This window comes from Entelurus aequoreus, linkage group LG12 (genome assembly GCF_033978785.1).
Source record: "Entelurus aequoreus isolate RoL-2023_Sb linkage group LG12, RoL_Eaeq_v1.1, whole genome shotgun sequence".
Taxonomy (NCBI): Eukaryota; Metazoa; Chordata; class Actinopteri; order Syngnathiformes; family Syngnathidae; genus Entelurus; species Entelurus aequoreus.
The window spans coordinates 10,317,003-10,333,552 of NC_084742.1; the positions used below are offsets into that span (position 1 = coordinate 10,317,003).

Consider the following 16,550-nt stretch of genomic DNA (forward strand, 5'->3'; position numbering starts at 1 on the left):
ACTGACTGTTTTTTTTTTTTGTGTGTGTGTGTGTGTGTGTGTGTGCACGCGTGTGTGTGTGTGAGAAGCTGGCTGTCAGAACTTGTCCCGTAGGGACTACCAAGCCGCTGTCTCTCATCAAGCCCCCCAGCCAGGGCATCGCAATCTCTGTGGTTCCGGCCAAGACTCCCGTTTCCATGGTGACGGCACACATTAACGGACAGAAGGTGGCGAGCTCGGAGTCGCTGCAGACGTCGCCCATCAACCTCCAGACGGGCGGCAGGGTGGTGGCGGCCGGAGTCCACCCAGTGAGCAGCAGGAGGCCTGGAGAGATTCCTCCCTCTCAGGTAATGCTTGTGAAGGGGCTGCAACTGTTGCATCTTGGGAAGTGTATGACTAAATGAATGATAATAAACCTAATGAATGTTGAAATCCTTTTGCCGGTCAACCACCCAGCAAGCAAACCGTACTATTCGCGGCGTGTGCGCCGCTTTAGCGTTAACGGTAATAAAAGAAACCCAGCCAATTAGGAGCCTTTCTACCTGCAGAGAGGGTGGGGCTGGTCTGATCACATGAGCAGTCACCATGGCTCCCAGTCTGTGAGTGTGTGTTGTCAACATGTCAGTCTTCCACGTTTGGAAGTTTTTTCCAAGTGTTTGGTTTGTGCCACAGCAGGCAATGTTGATTGAGTGATGAAGGATGGCTGAGGAGCAGTGTTGCCATGGAAACAGCTCATTCCTGCTGTTTGGGGGTTAGTTGATCCAAGTAGAGGAGCACAAACATCTGCTCTTCAAAACAGCAATGAACTTTGACCCCAGTGAATTGATAGCATACTAAGCATAGCGCCCTCTGCTAGCGGCTGCAGGAACAACAGGTGCACTAGTAGGTCAAAAAGTATTATTCACTTAAAGCACTTTGTGTGACCATGACAACTGATAGAGGCGGAGCTTTGTTGGTCTTGAGGCGGTATCAGAATGAACAGGAAATGAGTGTATACTCTGCTCCTGTCCCCACTCTGCAAGACGCTTGACTTGGGAGAAAAAAGAAGCAATTAGGAAAATAAAAGCTCCCGCACTGCAAGAATGTTCTCCTGTGCGGTTTCCATGGGAACTGGCCTGCACCGCCTCCCTCCCCCTCCCCCTCCTGGTCGAGTGGCTCTGCAGTACAATACCACGGAATGAAGGGATTACCACTGAAGAAGAAGGGAAGAGGCTGGGCCTCTTTTTTTACATGATAAAATGAACAGGAAGTGAAGACAAAAACTTAAAAGACCTTATAATGAAACCAGAAAAGTATCTTTGTCTCACAATGCACCTGGCCTCTGTCACAATGATGATGTCATATTGTGTCTGCAGATGTTCACTGCTGTTCCCATCAAGGTGCCTCAAATCAGCTCTCTGCATCGACTGGCCGGGCACGCTGCCACCGTGCTACCTCAGGTACAGACACATACACGTGCACATAAGGCCATGTCCACATGAACACGGATACTTAATAAACGCATTCTTATCTCTGCGTTTAGGCCTTTTGTCCACACGCAAACGTATACTTTATTCTTTAAAAATGCAGACTTTTGCAAATGCTGGCCAAAGTGTAGAGTTCCAAAACTCGCCGCTTACCGTATGCATGTACACGGTACAAAAGTAGACTTGTGATGATGTCACTGTTCGCTGTCATTTCCAAAGCTCAACAACACTGCTTTGCTGAATTTAAACACACTATGAGAGGACTTATTGTATGTTTGAACGTAAACATGTTGCTCTTTTCATTCAACATTAATAAAAAAGACACATCAAAATGGGCTTTGTGACACTCCCTCCAGCGCTAATGACAGTCAGCTGTTTTGGATATGATCGCTGTGGAACATCCAGCTGATGGAACATCCAGCTGATGGAACAACTTTGACACTTTTTGCTCTGTGTCATAAGAAAGGTGCAAACTTATCTTATGTTTTTAGTCCTTATTTAACGACAAATCATGAAGTCAACTTTCGTGTGTTGCTTCCATTTGTGTAGATGGAACCGGGCGCGAACGTGCACATGTCTGAAAAGCGACATAGCAACTAAAAAAACATGATGTAGCGTCCTCCTTGTAGTGTGTACTGCTGTTAAAGATATACACTTCATTGCACATGTTATATACCACTATATCGATGATTAAATGTTTTATAATTCCACAGGAGTTTTGCAGCGGCACACGCACGGCCATGCGCTTTATATAGGCACTGAAAACGTTTCCTTGGCTCGTTAGTTGTGCTAATTATAGAAATAATGTACACTTCACTGCGAATGCAATTCATCACCATGTTGCTGAACATGTTATAATTCTATGAGTGTTGGGTTTCAGCAGTACAGGCGTGCATGCATGCCTTAAAAACTGGAGAAAAAAAAGATACACAATGTTCCCAGGGCTCTGTGTAAGTGCAGGCTGGTTTAAAATATAATGCACATGTCATTGTACGTCTAGTATATCAAAATGAACATAAACAAGGTGTAATGCCACCAAGTCAGCTGTTGCTGCTTTTTTCAGGCTTCTTATGGGACAAAATGTGCATGACAGCAGGTGTATGCGTTTGTGTGTAGACATAGACAGTTTTGAAACTACTCTTGTGTGGATGGAGATGGTTTTAACCCCAAATATGCATTTTTTAAACTCTGCGTGTTCGTGTGGACATGGCCTAAGACAACAGTGTAGTATTTGTATTTAATTAGTTATATTGAATAGCATCACATGTTTACACAATTGAAAACATCTAAAAAGGTGTAGAAAAAAGTAGAGCTTATTTCATCCTACCACTTTTCTATATTTCAGCAATTATTGATAAGGTGTTCAATTATTAGCTTTTTCTAAGAATAGAGAATGTAATAAGACATAAATGGTTTGTGCAGTCATCAGGCTGAAAAAAATGTGTGAAATTACACATACCGGTACATAAATAGAATGAATCCAAAAAATGATTGCATAAATATAAATAAAATTACATACTGTAGGTAGTAGGCCATGGCCTCTTCTCCTGTTTACCACCACCCACTATTTGCTTAGATCATTGGGAAGCTCATTTTGCTGAGCTTGGAGTTCTATACATTATTCCAGCATACAATTACAACTGCAGGCTCCATGAACACAAATATAAGACTCGTCGCAAACATAATTGAAATTAGAAGCTTGCCGTATTCCATCTTCCATGTTTTTCATCAAATGTGCATATTTACCTATGCTAGGAAGTTATGTATTCACTGGGGTTTGTTGTCTGTTTAGTTAGTTAGCAACATAACTCAACATGTTATAGGCAGTTTTTGATGGAACTTTCAGGAAATGTCAGAAATGGGATGAGGAACAAGTGATTAGCTTTTGGGGGTGATCCGGATCATTATTTGTTTTCAGGATTTTTTTTTTTTAAAAGGTTGTTTTTTATTGGGAGATAGTGCCTGGACCAGGTCTCCAGGTCCTGATTGTAAACTCGGTTAGCATATATGCATTAGCCACTTCTCACTACCTAATGAACTGTGAATGTTTGACTGACACCTCACTCGACCTAATAGAAAACTGTTTACATGTCTGTTATGGTAAAATTGCCCATTAAAAAGTACCATCCCTTTTTTTGTACGTAGCTAAGGCTCGTTACATACGAGCTTAAACTGCACTTTTTTGGAATGTTGCCTATCGTTTACAATCCCTATGTAAGACAAGAACACAAACATTTTTCTTTTTTTGCATTCTAGTATGAGGTGGCTAACAATTGAGATGAGAGGACTCTACTGCACCCCTAAAACCATCCAAAAACCTCCAAATATACTCCATTTATATCTTGTGACCGGAATATTAACCAAATATTAGTGATATTGTATTATAAGCGGTAACGTAGATGGAATACTTTTAGCCGCTTTGTGATCACAGATAGCTAACTAGCTTATGTAGCTACAGTGTTGACATATTGAGCTGCTACATTGCCTCTGAATTGTTTAAAAGTTATTTCTAGGTTGTAAATCATGCCTTCCACTTGTACAGCAGGTTATTGCCATAAACCCAGAAGTTGGTCAATTTTGACATTCAACTTAGACCTGGAGATGGCGACAAAGACACGAAGAAACGCTCGTGTGTGGCGACCTTTTTTTTTTTTTAACCTGCGTGATAATTATGTTTAATTCTTCATCTAAATAGGAAGATATGAACATCCCATTAGTCTGCATCCCAGTGAGAGCAGACATTGTACAGTGAGTGATTGTTTTATTTTCATAATTTGTATTTCTTGTTCAGCATGATACTGCTGCGTGATGCTTAGTGTGTCACTGAAGCTGGATCTGTTTAGCACACAGCTTCTATAACTTGTAGCTCATTCTCCTTATATTCAAGCTTAAATATATAAGGTTCTGGATCATTCAAAGTAGTTGTTGACTCCCATGAAGTCTGCCATGATTAGCAGTTTTTATAGGGAAAAACGATTGTTGCATCGTATGCTTAAAATTAAAAAAATACATAAATATGACATGTTATTATGAATGTGCCTGTTACTACATTACATACATACTTAACAGCATGTACCGTATTTTTCGGACGATAAGTCACTCCGAAGTATAAGTCGCTCCGGAGTATAAGTCGCACCGGCCGAAAATTAATTAATTAAAGTACCAATGATTGTCACACACACACTAGGTGTGGTGAAATTTGTCCTCTGCATTTGACCCATCCTTTTGTTCACCCCCTGGGAGGTGAGGGGAGCAGTGGGCAGCAGCGGTGCCGCGCCCGGGAATCATTTTTGGTGATTTAACCCCCAATTCCAACCCTTGATGCTGAGTGCCAAGCAGGGAGGTAATGGGTCCCATTTTTATAGTCTTTGGTATGACTCGGCCGGGGTTTGAACTCACAACCTACCGATCTCAGGGCGGACACTCTAACGCATAATAAGGAAGGAAAAAACCATGCCGGGTGTGTAAGTCGCACTGGAGTATAAGTCGCATTTTTTGGGGAAATGTATTTCATAAAACCCAACACCAAGAATAGACATTTGAAAGGCAATTTAAAATAAATAAAGAATAGTGAACAACAGGCTGAATAAGTGTACGTTATATGACGCATAAATAACCAACTGAGAACGTGCCTGGTATGTTAACGTAACATATTATGGTAAGAGTCATTCAAATAACTATAACGTATAGAACATGCAATACATTTACCAAACAATCTGTCACTCCTAATCGCTAAATCCCATGAAATCTTATACGTCTAGTCTCTTACGTGAATGAGCTAAATAATATTATTTGATATTTTACGGTAATGTGTTAATAACTTCACACACAGGTCGCACCCCCGGGCCAAACTATGAAAAAAACTGCGACTTGTAGTCCGAAAAATATGGTATATAAAACGTTGATGGAGTTTTTTGGATGATTTTAGAGCGCTTCATAAGCGGCTTAGGCCGACCCCCATTGGCTCTGTTATTTATGAGTTAGAATGCATCCATCCATCTTCTACCGCTTGTCACTGGGCGCTGTAGCCTATCTCAGCTGCACTCGGGTAGAAGTCAGGGTACACCCTGGACAAGTTGCCACCTTTTGCAGGGCCAATAAAAAAATAAAAACATCACTGGGCGCTGGAGCCTGTCTCAGCTGCACTTGGGCGGAAGTCCGGGCATACCCTGGACAAGTCGCCATCTTATCACAGGGCCAATAAAAAAATTAAAACACATGTGTTCTTGTCTTATAAGGATCGTGAATGATAGGCAAAATTTCCCCCAAGAAAGTGCAGTTTCCCTTTAATGATGACTGACACATTGAAGAGCCAATGAAATGGTTGAAACATTGAAGTGTTGATTGATGTATTTGATTGTATAGTTATAAACATTTGTCTGTGCTGTTTCTTTACTAACTCAATTTGATAAAGTTACTTCATATACATATTGCTGTTCATCTGGATTCAGGTCAGGCCAAAGACCCAGATTCCCAACAGCCTTCCCCACAGTCCTTGCCAGGAGCCCCCCCAGTTTGTCAGCCAGCCAAGGACCACCTCTGTGCCCAGTCCCAAGAACCTGGGCCCCACCTTGCCCACCCCGAACTGCACGCTCAGTCCTGACCACCACACAAATGGCCAGAACGACGCCGCGTCTCCGCTTATGGCTGCGCCCCTCAGCCTGCCGAGCAACGCCAATTCCAGCAGCCCCTCCCAGCACGCATCAGCGGGACCCGGTGTGGCCTACGCCATCATCGCAGCCTCTCCCACCACGGCGAACGGCGTGTCGGCGGTCAGCGAGGCTGTCAAAGTGTGCAACTCTCGTTGTTTTGATTGATTGTTCACAACATGATGTAAAAGAGTGTGTGTGGGTGCGTTCAATCAGGTGATCATCATCCAGCCTCAAGCCCCCAGCTGCAGTGAGGGCTCCCAGCCCTCCACACTCCCATCCCAAGAAGCCCCCTCTGCTCCCAGCTCCACGCCTCACAAGGAGGAAGAGGATGCAGAGGTAAGGTGAACAGGAAGTGGGCAACAGGAAGTGTCCGTATGCCACTAACGTCATGTCTTTGACAGAAAATCTCCTTCATGGTCTCCCTGGGCCTCGTCACCAACGAGCACCTGGAAGGTGACGTGCAGTGTCAGCGTTTCTTTGTCTGTGGGCCGCGAGCCATTTTTAACAGCCATCTTTTTGCTATAAGTAGAGATCCAGATGAAGAGACAGGAGAGGAAGAGGCGGAGCACAGCCAACCCTGCCTACAGCGGCCTCTTTGAACCAGAGGTACTTCTCCTTCCTGTCGTTTTATTGTCTTTATCGTCTTGTCCACCCTGACTCACGCTTGTTTGTTTGCCCACAGCGCAAACGTCTGACGTCCCATTACCTGAGCAGCTCGCTCTTCCTGTCAGCACGAGGTAAAACCAACAAGCAGCAACAACAGTATAATATTCATTTAAGGAACATATTAATCATGTCTTCTTACTAACGATTTTACGAACACCATCATTAGCTTGCTGCATGGCTTTTAACGTGTGCGCTTGTCTGTTGCTGCTAACGTGTGCTCTGCTTCCATCCACATGCTAGACTCTGAGGAATTCTGCTGGAAGGTAGGTCACATGGCGCTTGTAGTTGTGTGAATGCTGAAGACACGTATGTTACTCTTCTTTTTTGTATTCTTATTCCACTTCCACACTTTAACACATTGAAATAATTACAACATTAAAATGTTGGGATCATTTGTCAAACGATGGATATCTATAGACTAGAGATCCAAGTTTTATGCTGCTGATTCGGATACTGATCATCCATGAGTGAGAATGGCCAATATCGATCACTTGCATTTACTGTAAATTTGTAATGTATTTATGGTAAGTGTTATTGACACTTTAACAATATTATCTTCACATTCAAACTAGTTCCTTATTCTCTTGTATTACATATGATTGTTACACAATAACTAAACCAAAGCAAAAACTACCATCTACTAGTATTTTAAATATTTTGGGTTTTGCCCTCAAAATCCTCCTGTGTCCAGGAAATTATTTCCTGAGTTTGTAAACATTAACAAAATTGAAACAAAAAATATTTTGTGAAAATAAAAATATCTATTTAGTCATTCAAGTATCGATCATATATTTATGGGGGCGGTACAGCTCGGTTGGTAGAGCGGCCGTGCCAGCAGCTTGAGAGTTCCAGGTTCGATCCCCGCTTCTGCCATCCTAGTCACTGCCGTTGTGCCCTTGGGCAAGACACTTTACCCACCTGCTTCCAGTGCCACCCACACTGGTTTAAATGTAACTTAGATAATGGGTTTCACTATGTAAAGCGCTTTGAGTCACTAGAGAAAAAGTGCTATATAAAATATAATTCACCTATAAATATAATTCACTTATACTACCCTTGGTTAGCACTGATTTATGGATCGAGTAACAGAGCACCATTCTGTTATCTCCTCTCTAGACTCTTATTAAAATATTTGTTGATTTCCTGTTAATGGCTGCTTACTTTCTGTTGTAACGCAGTTCCTCCTACACATCTTAAACTTAACTTTATTTCTTGTGTATTAAAATTGCTTTGTGGCTAGTTTAATTATTAACATTTCTGATCCTGCTTCTTTATACTCAAGTGTGCAACATCTTTAGCCTCATCCTCCAGTGAGACTTAGCAGACTAAGAAATGCAGTTTATTTTCGACAATAGAGGAATATTAATATAGGGGAGCAGCTACAAATTGAGTACGGACATTAACAGTTAGCTGCTAGCCGCCTCTGTCAGCCAAGATACCCCCCAAAAAAAAGTATCTGCAAGAGGGAAGAGGCTTTTGTGATCTGCATTGACCGATCACATACTTTTTCACAAAAATCGGCGAATACTGAACGGTCGTCAATTGATCGGCGCATCCTTACTATGGACGCAATCTAAAATACTCCCATAATTTCCATTGAAAATAACAGGAGATAAATATATTTTTTTCTTCAACCAATTCCAAGATAAAAACGTTGATCTCATTTAGGATATTGCAACAAACATTTCAGCATCAATACCTTCCAACTATTTGTTTTTCACGTTCCAAAAGTTGCTGCGAATAGCTTATATTTTCCGTACAGCTTGAGCTCTTCAGCATACACACGCAGCTCCTACACGGATTGTCGCTCTGGTTTTGTGGAGATGGCCATCCAAATGCTCCCTGTTGACAGCTGTGCTTGTGCCTTTGTCTGACGCTTTGTTAGCTCATACTTCCTGTACGCTGTTGCGTAAGGAGAGTAACGTTAGCGTGGCGTTCTTTCTGCAGGATGATGTGGAGCATGACGAGCACTGTGCCGTGTGCAAAGAGGACGGCGAGCTGCAGCCGTGTCACAACTGCCCCCGAGCCTTCCATCCCGACTGCCTCCAGCCGCCCCTCAAGACGCCCCCCAGGGGCCCCTGGTACTGCCCTAAGTGCCAGAAGAAGGTAGTAGAACTTTTTGCATGGTACTATTGTCATTATGAACCCGAAAGAAGACTTCAAGAAGACTTCAAATGTGTTCTTTACAACTTTGTTTCTATGTGACATATTGGAAACATTATAAAATCAGAGCTTGCCCGTCGCATAAACACTCTATGCAGGTGTTTAGAGCCACAACCGCTAGCGGGGTAGGGTCATGGTCTCGGCTTTTGTAAATATTTGAAGATTTTATTCTTTCATATAAATCTGTCAGTTATAAAAGACGATGTCATAATAGTAAGACATAAATAATAATAAAAATATACGGACAAAGTTATATTTTAGTTTTACTTTTGCATCTCATAGGTTCAAGGAACCTTGATTAAAGTTCGAAACAGAGGCGCCGCTAGTTTTTACAGACGGAGTAGGCTTAAACCCCAGTCGATGCACTCGTGATAACAATTATAATGGTGATGTATTATTAGGATATTGTCCACTAATTATAATCCTACATGACTCCGCTAATCACTACCCTACACTACACTACCCTGATCATATTTAAGTGAATAATGACACGTTGTATGATTATTAAAACTCCCATTCTGGCTACTTTATATCAAATTTGTCGGCACTCTTTTGTAAAAAAAACAACCAATAAACAACTTAAAAAAAAAAAAAGAACCAAAAAAATATTACCAAACAATTTAGGAGCGTTTAAGACTATTTTAGGTAACTTTTAGCCCACTTAAAAAGGCCTAATAACGCCACTACTTTTAAGTGCTTGATGAGAAATATTATTGGTTTAAGACATTTCTGATCATGAAGTGCGCCATCTACTGTGCTTCGGGGTTATCACATTGGGTAGACACACAGGTGCGTAGAGATACACGCAGGTGCGTAGAGGTACAGTGATGGATGGATAGATGGGATTGTAAACTTGCAAGAGGAAACTTGTTTACAATAACATCAACCTGATATGTTAATCCCATTGTTTAAACCAAATTTAGTGAAGCCTTAGTTTTTTTGTGCATGTAAAAATACTGAATGTGTATGTGGGGTGGTGACGCTAGGTTTAGGGTGGAGGCCCTTTAGGGGTCTAATAATGATTATCATAATAATAATAATAATAAATACGTATTATTAAAGACCAAGCTGGTGACACAAACCAAATCTTATTTAGGGCCACAAAAAGCCTAAGTCTGGCCCTACTTAAAGTGGTTGTCATGTGACAGATGACATACTGTATTTGTCACAATAGCAAAAAGGCTAATAAGACCCTTAATGAATATCTGTTCAAATCATTTTAATTAAATCATTTATTTAATTCAAAGTATTTTTGAGCTACACTAAAGACTGACAAATATGCAAGACATGTACTGTATCATGAACGATGTAACATGTAACATCTTTCACATTATTGTTTTTAAATGTTTTATTCTCCATTTAATTTGAAAATATTTGTATGGCTTCATGATTTGAACGTTTTGTCTTTAGGTACTGAATAAGGAGAACATGTCGTGGCCTCACAACTTTGTGCAGTCTTACGTCACACATAAGACAGGTGAGTAAAAGAGTGGGTGAGTGAGGTGAATCATTTGAGTGAGGTAAGGGACTGAGGGGGAGCAGGGAGGTGAGTGAGTGAGTAATTTGCATGAGGTGACTGAGTGAGGGAGGTGAGTAACTAGGGTTGTTATGGATAAACGGATGCGACCGGATATCTGGTTAGACAAGTGAGGGATTCTGCTTTGTCAGTAGCAGCCATCTCATTTGATGTGAATCAGCTGTGAATCTTAAGATGAATCGAGTATAGAAATATCAAATCGGGTGTCGCGACAAAATAGAGATCAGTTGATGGTTTTTGTCTTTAAAACAACGCAACAGCCATGGCTGTCCGCGAAAAGATTCTCACGCTTGCTTACGTGACTGAAGACGAGAATGGATGTAACATGGACCCGCTGCACGAGAAAGTAGCAATCATTTGACAGTTTATCTTTAAATCAGCGTGAGAGCCAGGGCTTCCCACGAAAGAATGACACCAGATTTTCACGAGGTACATAACGGCTGCTGAACAGCAACACAGCGGACCTTCTCCATGCTTTGCCGTCCGTCAATACCCACTGACTTGACTTGACTTGTGGAAAAGATGACAGTTTTGCCTTGCAGAACGACGATTTTATTTTTGTATTTGTAGCCAACAACACAGCAGTAACAACATCGCTGGCAAGCTTTGAACACACTCTTCTGCTAACCGCACCCCCTGTTACCCTCACCCCCGTGAGGTCCCCAAATAGCTGGCGAGGATATGCCTGACAATATGTTCTTTGATTTAGGACCTCCAGAATCAACATGTCCTCATCCATCGTATCAACAGGGTTAAATTACATCTGAAAACTTTTGACTAGTTGACCTAATTTGTAAGATATGCAGAGCAGCTCTGAAGTACATTTGATATTGTATTTGTATTCATGGGACTGAAGGCCAAGACTTCTGTTCTGATATTTTATACATTAAATTTAATATTTTTTGTACCATCCCAATTCAGCCAAGTCTGTTTTTGGTCATAGTCTAAAAAAAGTATTTTTGACATGTGATTCTGTTGACTTTTTACTTTATCTGTGCCTGACAGTATCTTTGGAGATTTATGTTGTGTATTACAAATTAGAAAATACTGTAAGCATGTAACTTTTATAGAATGTGCATTTTTTTCATATTTGAAGAGGAATGTTGTCTATGGGTGTTCTCATTCATCCAGGTTATTGTTATTCTTATGGCATTCAACTGATCAGTAGACTGTTAAGTTTGTCTTAGAAGACATTTGGCCTCATCTGAGTAGTATTCATCAGTTCATGCTCATAGATTTAGACTGGACAGATCTGGCCTAAACGCTTGGTGCCAAGGTCCTAACTATTTATCCTCTAACATAAGTAACATATACACAGGAATGAATGTTTTTGTTCTTTTGTGTTGTAAAAAAGAAGGTCTATCAACAAATACTAACTGTAGAATCGAGTCATTTATACACTATATCATATTATGTTTTTAAAATACAAACTTAATTGGTTCTTGAACATGGATCGTGAATCGAAAAGTTCTTATAGTGAAGCAGAGTTTCCATAAGAATCAATGTAAACATTAATAATTGGTTCTAGCCTCAACACAAGTCCCTATTTTAGTAAAATATGTAATGTCTATAGATATATATCTATATCAGCATAGGGGTTAGTGCGTGTGTCTCATAATACGAAGGTCCTGGGTTCGATCCCCGGGCTCGGGGGAAGATTGCATGTTCTCTCTGGACATGCACCTGTGGATAGGTTGATTGGCAACACTAAGTTGACCCTAGTGTGTGAACGTGATGTTGTCTGTCTATCTGTGTTGGCCCTGTGATGGGGTGGCGACTTGTCCAGGGTGTACCCTGCCTTCCGCCCGAGTGCAGCTGGGATTGGCTCCAGTACCCCGAGAGCGACAAGCGGCAGAAAATAAATAGATGGATGGATATATATACCTATCTATCTATATCAAACCAACATTACATTAAGCTTAAATGTCAACACGCACACACAAGTGTTGTTGGTGCGCCCCAAAACATGAAACCACTGTGTTGCTACAATAAAAAGCTGAAAAAGGAAAATAATTTTACCTTCTCTGGTAAAATTTGTGGCATTGTTGAACACTCTGGGAGTTTTGTAGTGATAAACGATCAATGGCTTCACGTAGCCACAGCAAGCATTTGCACATAATAGCAGTGTGAGGCGATCCTTCATCGGCTTGTGTCCCGGTAGTGCCTTCTCCTTCGCTGTAATAAAGTTCCACTGTGGCATCTTTTTCAGTCTCATCACAATTTGACTTCCAGCAGAACAAAGCCCCCTTCGCTGATAAAATCCTCAAACTGAAGGCGCCGCAAGCCGGAGGTTAACTAGCTAAAATGCTAGCTCAAAAGGGTTGTCTGGCAACCTGAAGCTATACAGGGAGATTGTGAGAGTTTGGACACATTTAAAGTGTTTCAAGTCACACAAAGTAATCTCAAAGACAGGCTAACACAGCTCTAACTGACGCAAGGTACAACAAATAGTGGAAAAACACGTCAGAAGTGCCGCTTGCCGTAGAAGCTTTTTTGAAATGGCCACGCCTGTGTGTACAAGATGTAAACAGGATGAGACGCAGGGGCCATGTCCGTGTGTACAGGAAGTGATGTCATCAAAATGGCAGCCCCTGATTGAATGATGCGTTTATACTAGGGGTGTGGGAAAAAATCGATTCGAATTCAAATCGCCATTCTCTTGTTGTACGATTCAGTAAAGATTCTCATTTTTCAAAAATCTATTTTTTTTTAAATCTATTTTTATTTTATTTTATTTTAATTTTTTAATTTTTTTATTAATCAATCCAACAAAACAATACCATAACAATGCAATTCCAAAACCAAACCCGACCCAGCAACACTCAGAACAGCAATAAACAGAGCAATTGGGGAGACACAAACACGACACAGAACAATCCAAAAGTAGTGAAACAAAAAGGAATATTATCAACAACAGTATCAATATAAGTAACAATTTCAACATAGCAGTGATTAAAAATCCCTCATTGACATTATCATTAGACATTTATAAAAAAAATAAAAATGAACAATAGTGTCACAGTGGCTTACACTTGCATCGCATCTCATAAGCTTGACAACACACCGTGTCCAATATTTTCACAAAGATAAAATAAGTCATATTTTTGGTTCATTTAATAGTTAAAACAAATTTACATTATTGCAATCAGTTGATAAAACATTGTCCTTTACAATTATAAAAACGTTTTACAAAAATCTACTACTCTGTTTGCATGTCAGCAGACTGAATAGATCCTGTTGAAATCCTATGTATTGAATGAATAGAGAATTGTTTTGAATTGGAAAAATATCGTTTTTGAATCGAGAATCGAGTTGAATCGAAAAAATCGATTTATAATCGAATCGTACCCCAAGAATCGATATTGAATCGAATCGTGGGACACCCAAAGATCCGCAGCCCTAGTTTATACGCCGAGACATGGTTCGCACAAAGAAGCATATTTGACGTGATGTAAAAGTTTGAAAACGGAAAAAGTCGTAAATAGTGGCGTTTGTATATTGAGCCTCCACTGTATATTGTTTTTGAATTGCATTGTAACCCATGCCTTTCGATGCATGGGTTACAATGCATTGAAATGCATATCAAATCGTCCATCACAAAGAGATGTACAACCCTATGAGTAATGTAAATGAGTGGGGTGTTTCAGGGGAGTGAGTGAGCTGAGTACATGCCACTCACGTGCGTGTGCATATGTGTGCACAGTGCGACAAGAGGAGAAGCGACGCCTGCTGAGACGAAACAACGAACTGAAGAAGGAGTGCGCTCACCTAGAGGAAGAGGACAAGAAGCTCAACAAGACGCTCAAAGTAAGACGTTTGCCGATAGCGTGTGCGTACAAGTCTGTCCGTGTGCTGTGGCGTCACGTCTCTTTCTATGCCACATCAATGTGGAATGCGCTCAACAGGTATAAAAGAAAGGGCATCTCTATCCTCCTTCAAAACCGCAATAAAAGTTCACCTCCAGGCAGCTACAACCCTAAACTAACACCCTCCCCGGATTGCTAATAATCAAATGTAAACAATCAAATGCAGATACTTTTTCTTATGCCTTCTGATCTCTCTCTCTCTCTAACTCGCTCTCTCTCTCTCTATGTCTACTACTTGCTGTCCATATCCTACCCCCCCCCCCTCCACACCCCTGATTGTAAATAATGTAAATAATTCAATGTGATTATCTTGTGTGATGACTGTATTATGATGATAGTATATATGATAGTATATATCTGTATCATGAATCAATTTAAGTGGACCCCGACTTAAACAAGTTGAAAAACTTATTGGGGTGTTACCATTTAGTGGTCAATTGTACGGAATATGTACTTCACTGTGCAACCTACTAATAAAAGTCTCAATCAATCAATCAATCAAAACGTGCACTCTGCCCTCAGCGCTGCGTGGAGCTGCGAGACGGACTGGCGGCGCAGCAGCGAGACACGCAGGCGTCGCTGGAGCGCCTCAAAGCGCTCATCAAGCTCATCCAAGTCACCATGACGACCAGCGCCACCGTCGCCGCCTCGCTTCTCTCGCCGTCCTGGATCAAAAGCGGGCCCTCGACCACGCCCCTCCAGACCCAACGTGGCCAGGATGACGTCACCAACTAGCCCCCCCACAGCGCTTAATCTTTTTTTTTTTTTTTTCCTGATGTGGAACAAAAGAAGCGAGAAGTATTTCTAAACACCTCCAGTGCTTACGAGATTTAATTTGTTCTTTTTTTATTCATGTTGTTGGCCTTAACGTATTTCCTGTCCCACATGCTCGAGTCGCCCACCCACGCGGGCCCACGTGGCGCGGCGTGTATACGGGCACGTGCTATTGACTTTTGCCAAAAGAATTCAGGACACGGTTGTTTATTTTTTTTGTTTCTCTTCAGTATTAATAGAGCTAAAGAAGAAAGTATTTAAGAGGAAAAAAGTACACTAATTAGCATTTTAGTATTTTCATTGATGCCTGAGATCATTGTACATACATACGTCTTCATCATCATCATCATCATCATCAATGCGATGCACACCGTGACTTTGAGCAACTTTGGTCACATGAAGCGTGTGTGAGCAGAACGTGGTGAGTTTGTGCATCTTTAGATCAAACATAAGAATCACTCTTATATGCCAAAAAAAAGTCCACAGGAAGTCGTCATATCAACAAACATCAACACTGCCTCTTTTCTACACGCCACCAGGAGGCGCCAAAATAACACGCAAGCGTGACGCGCTCGTCTTCCTGCTTGCTGACGATCAAATGCCTTCATTTTGTCATGTGACCTCTGACCGGGCTTGTCACACTCCACGCATAGCAGCGCTCCCTATAGCAAGCAAGTGTTCATGACCTCCCAAGACATATCCACGCTCACACACTTAACGTTCCTGCGTCCTGGTCGGGTGTGGAATCTTCTCCGGGAGAAACTGTGCAGCGATGAAACAGATCTATTTTACTAGAGCACACCTTTGAACAAAGAACACTTAAAAGTTGTTTTCTATTCTTTTACGGAGCAGCAAAAACAATACATGTGTCCGAGGCCACCAGGAGGCGCTGACGAGGCGAGCTCCAACTTTTTAGTTGTGGTTGGTTTTGTCTTAAATATGCCAATGTAGTAGTTGACTTTTTTCTACCAACTTCTTACAAAAAGATTCATGAATAAACATTTCAACAACAGTCTTGCGTGCCGTCAAACCACTTGACACCTGCCGGACGCTGTGCGTATTGCAGCAAGTATACCCTGCAAAAACTGGAATCTAAGTAAGATTAAATATCTCAAATAAGGGTGATATTTGCTTATTTTCTGTCTGATAAGATAATTCTTCTCACTAAGCAGATTTTATGTTAGAGTGTTTTACTTGTTTTAAGGGTTTTGGTCCTAAATGATCCCAGTAAGATATTACAGCTTGTTGCTGAGATTTAATGACCTATATTGAGTAAAACATTAGGGGTGTGGGGAAAAATCGATTCGAATTGCGATTCTCACGTTGTGCGATTCAGAATCGATTCTCTCTTTTTTTTTATTTAAAAATTTTTTTTTTTCATATTTTTTTTTTTTTTTTTAATCAATCCAACAAAACAATACACAGCAATACCATAACAATGCAATCC

The 16,550-nt window shown here is 41.2% G+C and overlaps 1 protein-coding gene across 2 annotated transcripts in view; it reads left to right on the forward strand.

Annotated features, from left to right (window-relative positions):
- phf21b (PHD finger protein 21B) overlaps positions 1–16,115 on the forward strand; it is a 40,225-nt gene extending 24,110 nt beyond the window's left edge. For both annotated transcript variants that reach the window (XM_062064647.1, XM_062064648.1), the window contains exons 3-14: positions 69–326; positions 1,335–1,418; positions 5,897–6,235; positions 6,311–6,433; positions 6,499–6,550; positions 6,627–6,703; positions 6,780–6,834; positions 7,004–7,026; positions 8,711–8,869; positions 10,337–10,403; positions 14,167–14,270; positions 14,852–16,115. In XM_062064647.1, coding sequence (XP_061920631.1) covers positions 69–326; positions 1,335–1,418; positions 5,897–6,235; positions 6,311–6,433; positions 6,499–6,550; positions 6,627–6,703; positions 6,780–6,834; positions 7,004–7,026; positions 8,711–8,869; positions 10,337–10,403; positions 14,167–14,270; positions 14,852–15,064 — 1,554 coding nt within the window. In that variant the 3' untranslated portion in view covers positions 15,065–16,115. The remainder of the gene's footprint in view (positions 1–68; positions 327–1,334; positions 1,419–5,896; positions 6,236–6,310; positions 6,434–6,498; positions 6,551–6,626; positions 6,704–6,779; positions 6,835–7,003; positions 7,027–8,710; positions 8,870–10,336; positions 10,404–14,166; positions 14,271–14,851) is intronic.
- The last annotated feature ends 435 nt before the right edge of the window (positions 16,116–16,550 follow it).